The following is a 16,124-nucleotide window of genomic DNA, read 5'->3' on the forward strand; positions in this document are numbered from 1 at the left end:
TTGGCTACAGTCTGTTCCTTCCTTGCAAAATGTGATTGCACAGTCACGTGCCCTCATGAGTATTAAAGAACAAATACTGGAGTTTGCCCATGTCTGACTTAAAACTCTGATAGGAAGCGTTGAGAACAAACACTCTAGAAGAAGTCCTGAATTAGACTGTCTTGGGGAGGGAAGGGTGTTGGAGATGGTTGGGTTTTGTTTTATGGAGGTTTTATGGTAATCTGCTGTCTACACAATGTGCCTGAAGCTACACTTCATTTCTCTGACCATGGTCTGTTTGCAGTATGTGTTTGGTTCTGAGTAAATGTCTTTGAGGAAATGTGCTTCTTCATTTCAGTTTTTCTTTTGATTAGTGGGACATGTCAACCTATTGAAAACAACCCACCAGCTTTCTCAGACATGTGTTGTACAAGTCAGTCTGTCCCCTAAGACTTTCAACCACAGGATGGGATCTAGTATTTCTGTCAGAACTGGAACTCTTGGGTGCTCTACTGAACTGTGGTAAAAAGTAGACCCAGATATCTGAGTCTCAGGCTACACAATGGATTTTGACTTGATTACAGTTAAGGAGAACTTGGTGTCCAAATCCCTGGGGCATGGTTTTTAAGGAAAGACAATATGGCCCATGGTCACTGAGTTAAGACAATGTGGAAAAACAAAGTAAGCATGAGGAGAAGAGGATCACTTCAAAGCTGTGAGCTTGTTTTGGCAGATGAGTGTTGTGCCACTCAGAAGTGGTTTAATGCTAGAACAAACCTGATCACCCATTAACCTGCTCTAGCTCAGTATCTGTCTTCTGTATGTCATTTTTGTCAGGTATATATAATCCCAGTGCCCCAACCTCTCTGATTCTGGGAACAAGTACATACTCAAACTCCCAGAGAAGTATATTCTTGCTGCAGATGGTGGGGACGGGTGCACAAAACCTCTGACCTTCTTTAAATTCCTCTGTAAACAGAGGAAGTATAAACATTCAGACCACTCCACTGTAAGATTCAAGCCACTTTCTTTCCACCTCCAGTCCTGTGCAGTTGGTAACAATGTGGGATTCAGTCTAGGCACTGTCTTTCTGTAGCAGACTCTTGTTCTGCTGATAATGTGTTTTGTTTGTACCTTCCACATCTGCAGCTCTTTTTTTGTGTTTTTTTTGTTGTTGTTGATTTGGCAGCCTCTTGTCATTCCTTTAAATTTCTCTTTTAGATTGCATAGCAAAATCCCACCTGATGTGGAAGAGGGGTTTCTCCAGGAGTGGCTATAAGAGGATGGATTGGAAAGCACAGGGCAAGGAAGATCCCTGAAGAAAGGAGAGCTCCTGCTTCCTGTCCTACAGCCAGAAGAGGGTTAACAAGGCTCACAGCTCCCGAGCAGGCAGTGTGTGCACTTGGCAGTGAGAGATGTGCTACAGTATGAGAGGAGTGGAGCAGCTCTGTTGGGTTTGCCGGCTGTCAGACTGACCCTGCATCTCCGGAGCTCTGTCCGGCTCACACAGGGCTCCCCGCCTCCCAGCCCTGCCTCCCGCCTCCGGAATGGGACCTTCCCCTCTGCCCACGGGGGCGTGGGACCCGGGCATGCTGCTGTGAGGCTGCCTGATGAATGAGTGCCCCTCCAAGCAGAGCCAGGTAAGCCAGCCTTACTCTTGCCCCCTTTCCAGCCGGGAGTCGGTGGCACTACTGTTGGTGCTGGGTTTTGATGGTCTGTGGGAAGCCAGGCAGATATCTGACGGTGCTGGTCTCTTAGCATGGAATATAAAGTACAGATCTTTGGGGACACTGTCACACTGTCCCCTCTGGAGGTGTCTGAGGGGACTTGCATCGTTTTGGCAGCGATGTTCTCCATTTGAAACACTGAAGTTACTGCAAGTCAATAGTAAAGCTATTAACATGGACTGTTGAAAAGGCTGTGATGGGAGAGATTGGCTTGTGTTTTTGGAGGGATAAGAAATTCTGTTACTTGTCACTTTTCATGTCACAAGATTTGAATGTCTGAGACAGGTCTGGTGAGGGTCATGGTATTAAAATACTCCACACCATGTAAGAACAGAAGGCACGGTCTTTTCACACAGGAAGGGTGGTATGTTCAAATAACTGTACACTTAGTATTTTGTGGACCTCCTGGATATTGCAAAATGCTTGTGCAGATATTGCTTCAGTTTTAAAATGAAGCTTTTTGCTTGGTCCTCATACCACTCAATTCTGTGGGTTTTTAAATTTTATTTCTTAGGTTTCTTTTAGGAGCAGCTTTTAGCTCTGTCAACATGTATTCCTAGCTTGCACATTGCCTTGGAAATAGCATGCTAAATGTGAGTTAGCAGGCTACTGAACGCAGCAGGTTAGTCTAGCCTTCTCGTTTGAGTTGTCGGAAAAGCTATTGCAACAAATATAGCTGGTTGTCTATGTGCTTTTAGAATGAACTTAAGGCTTCTGAATATCTTATATAATTCATATATATACACATATGTGTCTGACAGGAGGCATAACTTAGCGCAGTAAACAGAGTTGCCAGAAATCCTTGGCTGGAGTGTGGGCTGAGCTAGACGGGGATTTTGACCACACGTTGATTATTCTGTGAATACCCTTGGCTCATAAAACATATACCCACCTAATCATATTAATAGTAATCTTTCTCAGAAGCAGACATTAGGCCTTAAATAAAAGATGACACTGTTAATCTTGGCTGTTAGATGATTGTGATTCCCTGAATGTCTGACAGAAAATTTATAAAATATTAGCCTTGTATGTTTGCATCTGTAGAGAATGCAGAAATGGCAAACTTCATAAGCCACTGGAAATCTGATCAAAATGTCCAACTCTGAAAGAAGAAAGCAGGTGAAAGCTTGACTTAAGATCTCAGAAGCATTTCCTGTTTTTTTAGTCTTTTGCACAGCTGCCTAGTGTCCTGTTGCTTATAGCAATTGCAAGCTTGTAAACCAGAATGAAATACTACTGTGATTTGTGACCAGAGCTGATCTGCTTGTCTTTCATTTATCTAATAACAAAATGTTGCATCATGTGATACATAATCCATTGTACCTGTGTGCATATTTCATGAAAACATGCTGAAGTGAATAGGGAAAAAGAAATTTAATGTCAATATGGAGAGATCAGGTGCTGTTACCCTTGTCTGCTTTTGACCTTTCCCATATAAGAAGCCTGGAACAATTGGGTAAATGTTAAATAAGAGATTTGTTACAGAATTATATGAATTTTCATGTATTAAAGAATGACTGTGGCTTGGATCTTGCTTGATCTGGATTAGGTGACCTCTGATAATTTTTTCTTTCCCTTGGCAAACTGTATTCAGTGAATACTAATGATAAGACTGGAGCTCAGGTCTTGGAAAAACAAAACTGAAAGGCTTTTGGAGTTCCTGTTGCCTTTTTCCTCCCTAAGAATGGAAGCAGGGGACTGAATGCTTCACTCTTTGGCCTATCCGGGAAAGAACGTGGTCTCTTAAGACTTTATAACATGAGTTTTCTTCTATGAATGTAGATGTTTATCAAGAAAATTCACCTGGCAGTTTATCAATTCCTTGCTAGGAAGTCAGACAACAAAACGTCAGGAAGGAGAGCACTTAGAGCACCAGCTAAGGATGTTCTGGAGGGTCCTGTGTGCCAAGGAGGCATTCTGTTGAGGTTCCTCAGAAGATGTGTGCAAAAAAGTAACACCTCGGGGTAATGCCATGTGGCTGGAGTGTCTATTAGAATAGAACAGGAGTTCCTGGCTTTCATTTAATGGCCAGCAGCTAAGCACGTGCACGATTTAAGTACAAAATATTGCTGTAGTTAACATTGCCTGGCTACCTCGGAACAATCCATGCAAGCTGAAGAAATGTCTGATGGAGTTTCTCCCTTTTGACATGGCCCTTGCTCTGGAAAAGGGAGAATCCCCTTGTTAGCCATTAGCGTGGTTTCTCTGGGACAACAACAGTCCATTGCATCTGTCATTGGACCCAGTCTGTGTCCCAGCTATGACACGGAGTGCCTGTGAAGTCTTGGCAGGGGTGGTGGTGTAAATCATGGGGTGAAGAGGAAACGGGAGGCCCGTGCAATGTCATAAAAATGTGTGTATGTGGCAGTGGTGGGGTGAAGAATCTAGAAGAGAGGTCAACAATGTTAAACTTCTTGGGAATGTACGGGCTTTGTCACACACCCCTTCAAGCACCATGCCTTACTGTTGGCTAAGTGTCTCTCTTTATTCAAATTTCACAAAGGAAAAAGGATTCTGCTTATTCAGTTAAGCAGCAGGAATGTATTTTGACCTTGATGATCAGTACAAGCTGGAATATGTACCGTGTATAACTAACAAGTGATTTCTAGAGTGAAGAGATATTTATGGAAAGGCTGTGCATGCTGCTGAAGGCAGAAACGCATGATTCTGATTACCTTGCATCTTGAAAAAATTCTGAGTCTTGGAGGAAACTGTCATCCCTGGGAAGAAAATGAAGCAAACAAAGTGCAACACCTGATGGGCAATAATCTTATTGTATGGCTAAACTTACTATGAAGGTTTCATTTATAAAAGACAAAGAATTTATAGTTGACTGTTTGGGAAACACTATTCTTGTAGCTAGACTGTAATGTGCCTATATCAGAGGTGAATTTAAGCAGCGAGTTTGAGAATTTATGCAATTCTGCATAGAACTGTTTACTATTTCTAAAGCATCTGTTGCTTTTTAATTATGTGAATGATATTTATAAATGTCTTATTTAACATAATTATGACTATTCACACTCCACCGGGGCTTTTTTGTAAACAGACTTACAAAGCCAAGCTTTTATCTTGAAACAAATTTGATGCAATGAAGAATGAGGTGCTGGAGTTCAGGCTCTTGGTTAAGGAGGAATCTTAAATTGATTTGGGGATGAGCAGTAACGTGAAACAGCAATAGTAAAAGGCACCATAGGACAAAAGGAGAGACAAAGCATAGTCTTACCTGCCCTAAGGAATACAGTCCTACGTTCGTGAGCTTTCATGGTGTGTGCTATTTTTTGATCCAAAAAATGAAATTGCTGGTTATAACACCATACTTTTGGCAACATATGTCTGGCTTGCCTGTAGTTAGTATATTCTTTCAGTGCAATGTGCTTAAATGCTTCTGTACACATTGCTCTTGTGTGTTGCAGAGCAGGATGCCACCCTGCTTGCCCCCATTGTTGCATGTCATGCATGCTGCTGTTGTGAACTTGGGACCTGTGTATTATATTCTCCTGAGACTACATATTGATGCTTACTTGTCCTGTGCACTTCGTCCCAAGCTCCTTAAGGCAAAGGGTTGTGGTACACAAGCTTTAGTAATCTACTCTGGGAATAGATCTTGGGTCTCAGAACAGTGTTTCGCGATAAGTTTCTGCAGTAATGAAATGCAAATCTGTAACTCTCCTCTGCTTCCATGCTCTGATAAGTCTTTATTGGGGAGGCAGGTGCAGGGGTGAAGGTCAGGACGTTTAGTCCCATAGTCTCTGAAATAAGTTACTTCCTTACAGGAGATAGTTGAACAATATGGAAGCTCAACTACATTGGGTGTGCAGGCAGCAACTTAATGGGTACATATGGTGAATGTCATTCCATTTCATATATACAAATTAACCAGTGTGAAACTGTCCTTGATCTTGAAGGCCTTGGGTTTGTCTATAGTCTAGCTACTCATGGAAGGCAGGATCAAGCCTCCTGTTCTTGGATGGCAGATGAACAGCAAGATCTATATTTTAAACTTCTATATAAAGATATAATGACAGGTTGGTTAGAGCGCTAACATAGGCCACTTGGAGGTTTGACTTTTGTCCCTGCTCCATTGTAGACTTCTGGAGGGACAATAAGTATGTCATTTAAGGTCAGCCATTTTATGAGTATGCTGGTGTTGATTTTGGTGGTATTTGAATGTCTAAAAAGTGTGAGCGGTGCTGGCACTCAGCCTCTAGCAAGGAGGATGCCAGCGTCACCCTGGAGGATATTGTAATGATAAATACAGAACAAATAGAGAAATGCTGTATGATTGTAATGGGAACCAGATTAACATCTTAACTGGTAGACTAGAGTTATGGTTGTTTCTAGACTAGCACTAGAATTTTTCTTCCCTTCTGCTCTCCTCTGGACCACTTAGATTAGCTGCTTTCAGAGACAGTCTCTTCCTCTTGCTTGTGGTAGCTATACCAATGACTATCTCCAAGACCTCACATGTCCTGGACTCCTTTACTTAGCTTTGACTCCTTAGAGACTGCTTGCTATGCCATTCCCATGTCTGCTTACGGGATTTGGGGTGAAAGCTTAATGTGAAACAAAATGGTAGCCATGTTACCTGTGGTGTGCCTGCTGATGTTGTTCTATTTCAGACAATTAGTCTGATATGTTTGGCTGTTGCTTGTCAGTCTTGCACAGCAGTGCTGTGGACTTGTAAGTATTTCCCTGCTTCTGTGGCGTGCTACACTAATGTTGCTGTGGGATCTCTTGAGCCACTGAAGATGCATGCTGTATAATCAAAATGTGGCATTCTACCACTACAAGATTGTCAAAATGTGGGTGGTGTCCTGTGTTGTGTCTCCTGTCTGTAAATCAGGAATAGGTGTCATGTTTTTGGGCTGTACTGTTCCGCAGTTCCTGTTGATCCACAGGTTTATTTCTGCTATCAGCTTTATGCTACTTCCAGCACTTATTGCACATGCCCACATCTTTCTGCAGCCTTTTTCCACCCTCCCCTTCTCCTTTGGATATTTGGCAAGGGTGGACACCAAAGAATTGGGCTTTTATAAGGATGATACTTGGCTTGCTAAAATAGTTTAAAATGGAGTGACCTTTATAAGGGATGGAAAATGTCAAGCTTCTGGCCGTGTGTCTGTATCTGCTGACAAGGAAAATTTTGGGGGTGGGGATGGATGTGTTTCAGATGTGACTGTGGAACATCTTGCCCTATTCATGGGTGAGGCAGGAGTAACAGATGAGAATGACCATGCTACATTCTAGCCTTGTAGCTGCCATGTTTTGTGTTGAGGTGTGTTAGGCTTTTCTGTGACATACACCCAAATTCTATACAGTTGTCCTGTGTTTTTTCCACCACCTCTTCCTTGTGATACGGCTGGATCATATAGTGCTAGTTGTGTCCTACACATACTACATGGAAGGAAGAGGGATTGGAAATGCTTTTTGGAGATAATTATTATGATCTTCAGCCCTTATCTCTTCTAAGAGAAGCTAATCTAAAAGAACAAGCTGTCGTCTCCGCCTGTGGTGTGACACTCATCACTGTGACACATGACACGGTAGAAAGGGCAGAGACCCGCGAGCTGTAGAACCTTGCTGCCCTCCTGCCCCCTCAAGCAAGGAGGAAACCCATCCAAAAAGTAACAGTTTACCTGATCTGACAGGCTTGGGTTTTAAGTTAATTGTGTAAAATCTGGAACAGAGCATATACAGGGAAAGAAGATGCATCTTCCCCTGTGCCTTGTTTGTCTAATGCTAAACTAACTGGGTGGCTCAGAACCTGAAACTGTGCCATTTGGGGGGATCTTTGCTTTTGGTAGGACAGAGCACAGCTGGGTAGGGAAGTGAAACTAAAGGCTCAGTGTGCTGGTGTAGGCTGTAGTGCTGTGATAGTGTGAGATTTCTGCAGCTTTCTCACATTTCCATTTCTAACTAGGTCATTTACAGTAACCATGCCTAGCTGGCAGGCCCGATGGCTGCAGTAGAGCCACATGTTTTCTCTATTCCAGTTCTTACTTAATGAATAAGGTATTTATTTTAAGCAGTCTTCATGTGAAAATCTGCAGTGTGGGGTCAAGAAGAGCAGAATTGGCATGCCTGCAGGTCTTAACATCTATCTTTTGTTATTCGATGATACCACAGGAAAAACTCACTTCTGGAACTGTGTGTAACTTTGTTACATTTTTAATTAACTCTGTGGCAGGGAAAGAGGATAAATAACCTCAAACATTAACAGATAATCTGTGTTGAGATGAAAGATTAATGAAGGAGCAGCTCTGGTACACTGCTGTGATTGAGGTGGAACTGCAGAGTCCAGCTAATGACTTACTAGTTGGCTGAGGCCTGAGTCCCAGGAGAGAGCACTGTTGGGTTAATATTCTTTTTTTACCCAAATGATTCATGATCTTTCAGCTTGCAGAATTTGCTGGCAGAGTATTTGTTAAGTACTAGAAAGGGAGGGAGATGGGTGAGGAATAACTTATTCCATCTTAAATTCCTAGGAGCAGTTATTTCTACACCTGCAATTATCTATATGCAAGGCACCCAACTGTGACCTTAGATTGCAGTTTCTAGAAACTACCACGGTACAACATTGCAATGGAGAGTGCAAGTTCAAATAAATGACTTTGCAAAAAGGTGGCTTCTAGACTATGCACGAAACTGCCCACTAACAGCATCTAGCATGACAAAGGGTTGGGAAGATGGCCTTCAAAGGTTTCTGAAAGCATCGTGTGCAAATATGCATGTATTTGTCATAAGCTTTTTAAAATGTAGGGAGATGTATTGTCCTGAAAACAGTTGCTGTTTGAAACATCTGCTAACTATTAAGTTTGAGGTATAGTAGGTATCCTTAAAACATGTCACCGCCTTCAAGGAAATAGAGAACTGGCTTTACATAAGGTACTAGTTATGCATGGAACAAGACATGACTTTATCGTGAACGTATAAAAAGTTCATATGGAGAGTTATACGTGGTGATCTTCTGTTTTAAATTCACTGTCTCAATCTGAATTATTTAAGCCTTTAGTTTGCTGATCAGGATACAGGTGTTACTGTGTTGTAATCTACAGATGGAGATTTGATCAAGTGTTTTCACGTTCTAAAAGGATTTGGGTGTCAAGGTACACCAAGTGAGTACTGCTCCTGTGGCAGCTGTGGATGCACCACTGCCTAAATGTCCAGCTATGAAAACAGCCTGATCAAGTCTGATAGTCATGTACATATCAAAGACCACAATCCACTTTTTTACTGGTATGATAGTATTAAGGATATACTCGGATGCATTCTTCAAATACCAGTACCTTGCACCCCAAGTTTGCAGGACACTTGATATGATATGAGTCTGGGAAAGCTGGATCCAGGTAGCATTTTGTGATACAACCTGCAATGCCTGGGCTACATGTGAAGATGTACTTCAGGGATGGTGGCCTTGGAGCAGTGACTGGTAGTACTAGTATGTTTTTGGTAGAGTTTAGATAGGCTAAGACCTGGTGCTGTGGGGCTGGTGTGATGAGATGTGCAGGGTATCTGTGTTGCTAAAAATGGGAGCTCTGGGCCCAGTAAATACTGCAAGCAGAGAAACAATCAGGCTTGAGTCCTAGGTTGCTCTGAAAACTTTTTTGTTGGATGCAACTGTAAAGGAGTAAGAAATACTGACACATTCATCCAAGGAAGGCAAGCCTCACACAGATTTCCTCCTCCTGTGCTGAGAGACTTAAGTATTTATGGCAAACAGAATGAGAAACTAGCCAAAGCTATTTTTATCACTGGGCCTCTGTCTGCTGGATGTTCCCTTCCTTTGCTCAGGTTTAGTTCCTGTCCCTTCAGCTGTCCTTTCTTAAAACTCAAGCACACCTTTTTTTCACTTTGAATTTGGTTTGCCTTTGCCTGCTAGATGCAAAACTATTTTGTGTCACTAATTTTAGTCTTGCAACCATAAATTCCAGGGACAGAAATGAGAGCTCTGTTAGGCTTGGCTTGGACTAGCTTTTTGCCTCTCAGTGATGATGCTTTGCCCTCGTGCTTCTTATACTTTGACATCAATGCTTTTTATGCTTTACCTCTTCTACAGGTGAGGAAGCTGGTAGAGTGAGAGCAAGTAATTTGTATAATGTCAGGCATGTTTAAAGGTCAAGTTACAAAATCTACTTGGGGATTCTCCTTTTGTGATAGAACTTTGTGGCCATTGCTTGTAAATAACTGGTAACTTGTAGTTTCATGTTAAGGTGTCCAGAGCTATGTTCTCTTTGCAGTATGTGCACTTTTGTGGACTCTCTTGGGTCACTTCCCTTGCAGGGTTCTTAAGCATTTAAAAATATTAAAGTCTATGGGTGGTTTTCATAAACTTGCTGTGACATGCTCACAAAAAAGTGGATACTAGTTTTACAAAATGGCCTTAATACTTACTTGTGTTTCAACCCATTCCCCTTGCTTACCTTTTCACACTCAAGTTCAGCTATGTTATGACTGAAACATTCACAGAATTGTCCTGGTTCATTTTTATCCTGTTATTCCTTGCTTCATACTCTGGAGACCTCTTTAAATGACTCCATTGGCTGTGTGATGTTCTATCGTATGAGTCACTGCAGCTGTCATCCAGCCAAGATGTACACATCTGAACTTTTTATTCTAGACTAATTTATCAGTTTCTCCTCTATTCTTACTGATTTCTCTCTTCTACCAGTTTTCTTTTCCCTTCTAATCTGGCTTTTCCTGGCTCTAGGGTATCCAATTATTAACCAGTATTTCAGTCTTTGGTTTTGAAGTCGTATGAGTGGTTGGCAAGGTAAAATCGGTAGGTTGGAAACACAAGTTCCTCAGGTCAAGGGAATTTCTTATAGCCAAATTATTTGGTTCTGTCACATTTTCCACTTGGTGGCAAAGTTGGCCAGTTTCCTGTGATCTTTCAAACTGCAGAATTAGTTACCAAATCTGAGATCTTCTGCCTTGGCTTTCATTTTAATCTCAATCCTTTCTTTTACAGGATAGGCAAACCAATAGATAACATTTGTCTTTAATCTCATCTGAACTGAACATCTGCTCTTCCTTGCCTTTGCCAGAGAAAGCTTTGGGGATCTAGGCTAGGTGGAGGAGAGGAGGAAACTAATTATTATTAGAGCAGTCTAACTGTTAAAAGACTTCCCCCTTATGTCACAAGGGAGAGAAAGGAAAAAAATGACCAGTGTGTACAGAGGCTCTGGAGTACCTTGGTACTTTGAGAGAAGCTCCTCATTTCATTTTAATGAGACCTTGGAGTACAAAGGCAACTCTGATCTGTCACTTAGCAAAGCTGGAAGAGAGCAAAATGACGCAGTGTCCTTAAAGCTTTTAAGTTTGAACTTCTGTGAGGCAGTCTGCTCTTCTGAATTGGGAATGCTTCAGCTTCTCTCCTGCTAGATCACTTGGTACTCATGTTTTTTGGCTGCTTTTGAGCTGTTTGTGCAGTGCTATATGGGTGTCTCTGATCTGGAAATACTCTAATCTCCTGCACCGTGCTGCCCCTGAGCTAACAAACCCTTAGAGCTCAGGGATGTTTGTGCTCTCTTTCCAAGCCCTTGCAGTCTTATGGCTGGAGTAGGCAGATCAGGCCAGTTTACTACTTGTGTAGGTAAGCCTTTTGTCTCTTAATGGGCCAATATTTTGAGTAGCTAATGAGTAGCTTATATGCCCCTAGCATCTACAGGAGCTCCTTGGCTCTAATTCTGTACAAATAGCAGCATTGTTCTTTGTAGGTATTATCCCTGTATATGTGATGGGGGAGATAGACATGAGGAATTTTCTGGGGAACAGGAAAATTAACTGGAGCAGGAAATAAAAATGAGCTTTTTAATCTCAGTAGTGGTTTCTATGCCAAACTGTTGTCATTTTCCAGTGGAGTACGCTTGGTGCCAGAGCACAGATGAGATGGATTGCAGCTGGGGGATATAAAGCCAAGCTCCCCACTGCTCAATACTAGCTGATGCAGCTCTATTAAAATCAATGGAGCTGCTCTGCTTTATGCCAGCTAAGAACTTTTGCCTGGAGTGATTTGCTTTTTAATGTGGTCCTGCAGGGCTGTCTATGTCACTGCAAGTCTGTGCTTTTATATGGCCACATGTCTTGATTCATTGTCTCCTGTGCCTGGCAATTGTAGAGATTGAGACTAAACAGACTAGGCCAGGTGGCATTACTGACAGTATTTCATTGGGTGTGAAGAACAAAATGTATGTAAGAGCCTTCTAGAGAAGGAATAAGTGCTTTTGTTTTGCTTTCTGCAGGCATTGCCATTGAAGGCAAAATTCTTTTTGTAAACAGGTATAGTTCTCTTCCCAAGTTGGTTATCTCCTTTGACTTGTTGAAAGACCAATTAATGCCAAAGCTGCTTAAATTTGGATGTGAAAAGATCGAGATCTCTCTATTTAAACACTGCTGAGTCCTCTCAGTTTAAACACTGTGGAGTAGAAGGGTTTAGAGTGGTGGTGGATCACAGCACTATATGGGAAACAAGACCTTTGCATGTTCAAAACATGTTCTGAAGGCTCTTTTGCTAAAGCTGATGTCATTAAGTACCGTGGCTCGAATTCCAGGCCCTTGAAAACCACTCCTAACCCAAATGGGGCACAGTGATTGGTGCTCTGTTAATTTCTAAATGCAGCTTAGTTTTTACACACTTACTACTATGAGATCCTGCAGTGCTTTAATCTGCTTGTTTTTAAGGGGCAATTGAGTTTTTCAGGCAGGGGGTTTAGGCTTGTTTTCTAGCTTCTCCTCCATTTATGAAGTGTAGGGCTCTAAGGAGTTTAACGCTGCTCTGATGTCAGCCCGTCGTTCTTGTGATGTGTATTGATTTTTTTTTTTTTTTTCTCCTGTTACTCAGTGAAGGCCTAAATGAAACTATTCTGGGCTATAATTTAAATGTCAAGTGTAATTATTGCTGAAATGATATGCTTACTAGTGCCCTTCACACTCTGGAGACATCTCTCCATCTTGAAGAGTGAACAGAAATTGAGATGAGATTGCTTGAGGCCAAAACCTGTAAGCACTGTCCGCAAGAGAGCATTCTTCACTTGCCCTCTTGGCAATATGATGAAACCTTATATAAGAGTATGTAATTTATGATTAAAGGGACTATTAGGAGTGTAGGAGTAACTGAGTGTTTCTAATCTCTGGCATAACCCTGAAAAGAGGGCTGAGGTTAGCTCAGTGGGGTCTACAGTTTATAGTAGCAATCTGGGAGTCAGCATCTCCTGAATTATGCCCTTCTGAAGATGGGCATTGGGGACTGGCTGGATGATTCTGCACAACTGCACTATGGGTTTAGTGCAGATGCTTCTGGATTTTCTGCAACACAAGATGACTTGAGAAAATTCCCAAATTGGTATGTCTGTGTCCTATCCCTTGCTGCTGTGGCAGCTGTAAGACTACCAGCTCTCCTTCCTCAGTTCAAAAAAAAAAATAAAAATCCCACTATTAATAAAACCTATGAAATGGCATTCACTTAATAAGCATATTTCAGTATCCTGTGTAACTGCATTTATGAATCTTATGGTGAGTTGGTGCAATGAAGCAGGATTCTGCTGGAGTAGTTTAGCTCACTGCGAAACTGCCAGAGAATTGGAATCTGTTTTAAAAATGGGAGTTGGGCATCTTCATCTGCTACATGGGTTGGGAAGCCTGAGAACGGCAAAGCACATCTCATCCTCAACCTCTGTGGTAGGTTAAAGTACAAGACTCTTGGGCTTGTTTCCATAAGAACCTTGGCAAGTTGGTAGAGGCATCTAAAGGTCACTTCCATGAGCTGAGAGTAAGAAAAGTTTCTGGAAGGGGCTGTTCCTTTAGGTATGCTTTTCATGAGTTTTACATATTGGTTTTCTTTTTCCATTGGCTTCTGGCTCCCTCCAGACTCAAGAGGGAGAAAAAAAAAAAAACCCTAATCACAGCAACATAGCAAATCCATGTTAATAGTTTTACTATGAGCATGCTCAAAAGATATGTGCTGCATATGTGTTTAAATATGAAAATAAATGGGGTAGAGTTTTGTTGATGGCAAGTAAGCTGCTCTGAGTAACAGCTTGGCATATTCAAAACCAAATGTGCTGCTTCCAAAATGTCATAAAATGTATGTGTAGCATTTGACTGTCTGTGTGCCATCTGTGTGTTTTCTAGTAAAGCTCTGAATAACTTGCTAATCGTTACTGTATGTTGTTCCTTTCTTTAGCACCCTTGGATTGTAAGGAGAATTCCTGAGAAGATTTTTTTTCTTAGGGGTTTAATTCAGCTGATTGTTATGCTTTACTGGAATTCTTATCTGAGGAGGAAATGAAGTTAGGAACTCCTACACCTACTTGAGTGTTTTGGATTAAGAAGTGATCCCATTAAAAGCAAAAGGCCCCCACTAAAAAGGGGAGAGCTCAGCTTCTATCTGTTGAGCAACAAAAGATGCAAGCTAACGCATCGGTATCAGACAGAAATAGAAGTAATGAAGTGATATGAGGAGAGTAAGAGGGAGGGAATGTTATGTAGGCAGTTTGGAGAAGATTACTTAAGAGTAGAACAAATAAACACTCGGGTAGTCTGTCAAGGTAATTTCTGTTCAGTGATTGTAGTAAACCTGAGAAATGCACCCCTGAAGGTGGCTGCTTTTTTGATTTGAAATTTGATTCAGTTACTGCAAATCTGTGGACAGTGTCGCACTGCTTGTATGTTCTAAACTGCCATCTTCATGGTGGTAATGGTGTATAATTTTACAATCAAGATGCTACCAACGTGTTAATAAAGTCAAGTTCTACTGCTATGGGAATACTTGAATTGCGGTGCTAGCAAGGCATATGGGTAACAAAATTAGGAATTTGGAAGAAAATGGGGAATTTGCCATCGGATGCTTGGGTGGGTCTCAGGTGTCATAGTATTGTCTGGGAGATGCAGTTAAGGGGTACAAATTCTGTAGAGACTGGGAGGAAAAAGAATTTTGTGCATATATTTCTCTCCAGAGAAAAAATTGGTAGATGCTATCTGAAGATAGCATTTTGCCTGAGGTCCCCTCCAGTGTTTAACCCCTGAGCTTTGCACTATATATTAAATTTTACATTTGTGAATATTTACATTTATGTAGACGAGCATCCCCTATTGTCTTGTATTTTCAGAATTGGATAGGCATAAATACTTAGGAGAGGAATATTCTATGCTGAGGACTGGGATAGACCAAGCAGTACTTTAGCTGTTGTCTTATTCTTGGCTGTTTATAGCCACCTAATGGCTTGAATTTTTTAAGTTCTGGGAAAAATGGAAAAGAAATGGTGAATAAAGTTCAGACAAGCTGAAGAACCTGAAACGTTTCACCAGGGAGCTGTGCAATGTAAATTCCTTGTAAATTTAGGACCTGCAGGTGTGTGCCCATTTCTCACGTGTAACATGTTAACTCACCCCTCCTTGTGAATAAAAGAGCATTTGCTTTATGACACTGGATGGACAGTTGTATTTGAGGTCTTCAACATAAACCAAACTTAAAAAACAATGAAGTGAAACACTCCTGTGAAATGCTAGTGGTAATTGCTACTTGGTATATTTTCACCACGTGTTGTCCACGTGGGTGGCTTAGTTCTGAATTAAAGCAGCCCACAGGCAGATACCCCAGTTCTACTTACTGCTGAATCCCTGCACTCCAGTACATGGGTGCTTCTACATGAGCATTTTAGTGTGGATCAGAAATATGCTTCTGAATCCAAACTCCCAGTCTGACTCAGTGTGCATCACAGAGCATGCTATTTGGCTTTCAGATGAAGCTGAATTGTGAGGATGTACTCCTTACCACTGAATCTGCAAAACCAGACTTAAACTATCTGGAATGTTTTCCTCAGTTTAAGAACTTTAAGAAAAGTTCTGTTCATTGTGGCAAAGAGAGAAGCACAGTAGCCCAAGAACTGACAATGTTTTCAGCTTCAGTCTGTACAACACTGATACCTCTTATGCCTATTCATACAATCCATGTAGTCGTATGATTGGCAGTCCAAGATAAGCAAGACTTGTGTTTTTGAGATGTGAAAGAGTGGTTATTAGAGGAGTACAGGTGCCTTCTGAAGCTGTATGCAGCATAGTTTTACTTGGAAGGTGTTCACTTATTTTTTTTTTTGCTTATGTATTTGTTCCTGTTCATTTCACCAACTCCTTATTAAAATTGCTTGTCTGAATGAAACCAAAATTAATGACTTCAAATTGTAAACTTACTTTGAGTCTAGTTCTTGCTGTGATAATGCTAGCCTTTTGCCCAAAGCTCAGCTTTGATTCTCTTCATAAGCATATGGTGAAAACCAATTATGAGCTCCAAAGAGACCCAATCACATAACGCTTGAGTTTTGATGGCTCTGTTCCACTGAACTGAAATCTGCCTATTGAGTTTGTGATGCCTTTTTTCCCATAGGTTTGATTAACATTTTGCAGTGGAGAAAGCAGAGT

At 41.4% G+C, this 16,124-nt stretch overlaps 1 protein-coding gene across 1 annotated transcript in view; it reads left to right on the plus strand.

Annotated features, from left to right (window-relative positions):
- The first annotated feature begins 1,444 nt into the window (after positions 1 to 1,444).
- GRAMD1B (GRAM domain containing 1B) overlaps positions 1,445 to 16,124 on the plus strand; it is a 132,656-nt gene continuing 117,976 nt past the window's right edge. Inside the window, exon 1 of the mRNA XM_074851156.1 lies at positions 1,445 to 1,619. Coding sequence (XP_074707257.1) covers positions 1,594 to 1,619 — 26 coding nt within the window. The 5' untranslated portion in view covers positions 1,445 to 1,593. The remainder of the gene's footprint in view (positions 1,620 to 16,124) is intronic.

The sequence above is a fragment of the Strix uralensis genome, chromosome 26 (genome assembly GCF_047716275.1).
Source record: "Strix uralensis isolate ZFMK-TIS-50842 chromosome 26, bStrUra1, whole genome shotgun sequence".
NCBI lineage: Eukaryota > Metazoa > Chordata > Aves > Strigiformes > Strigidae > Strix > Strix uralensis.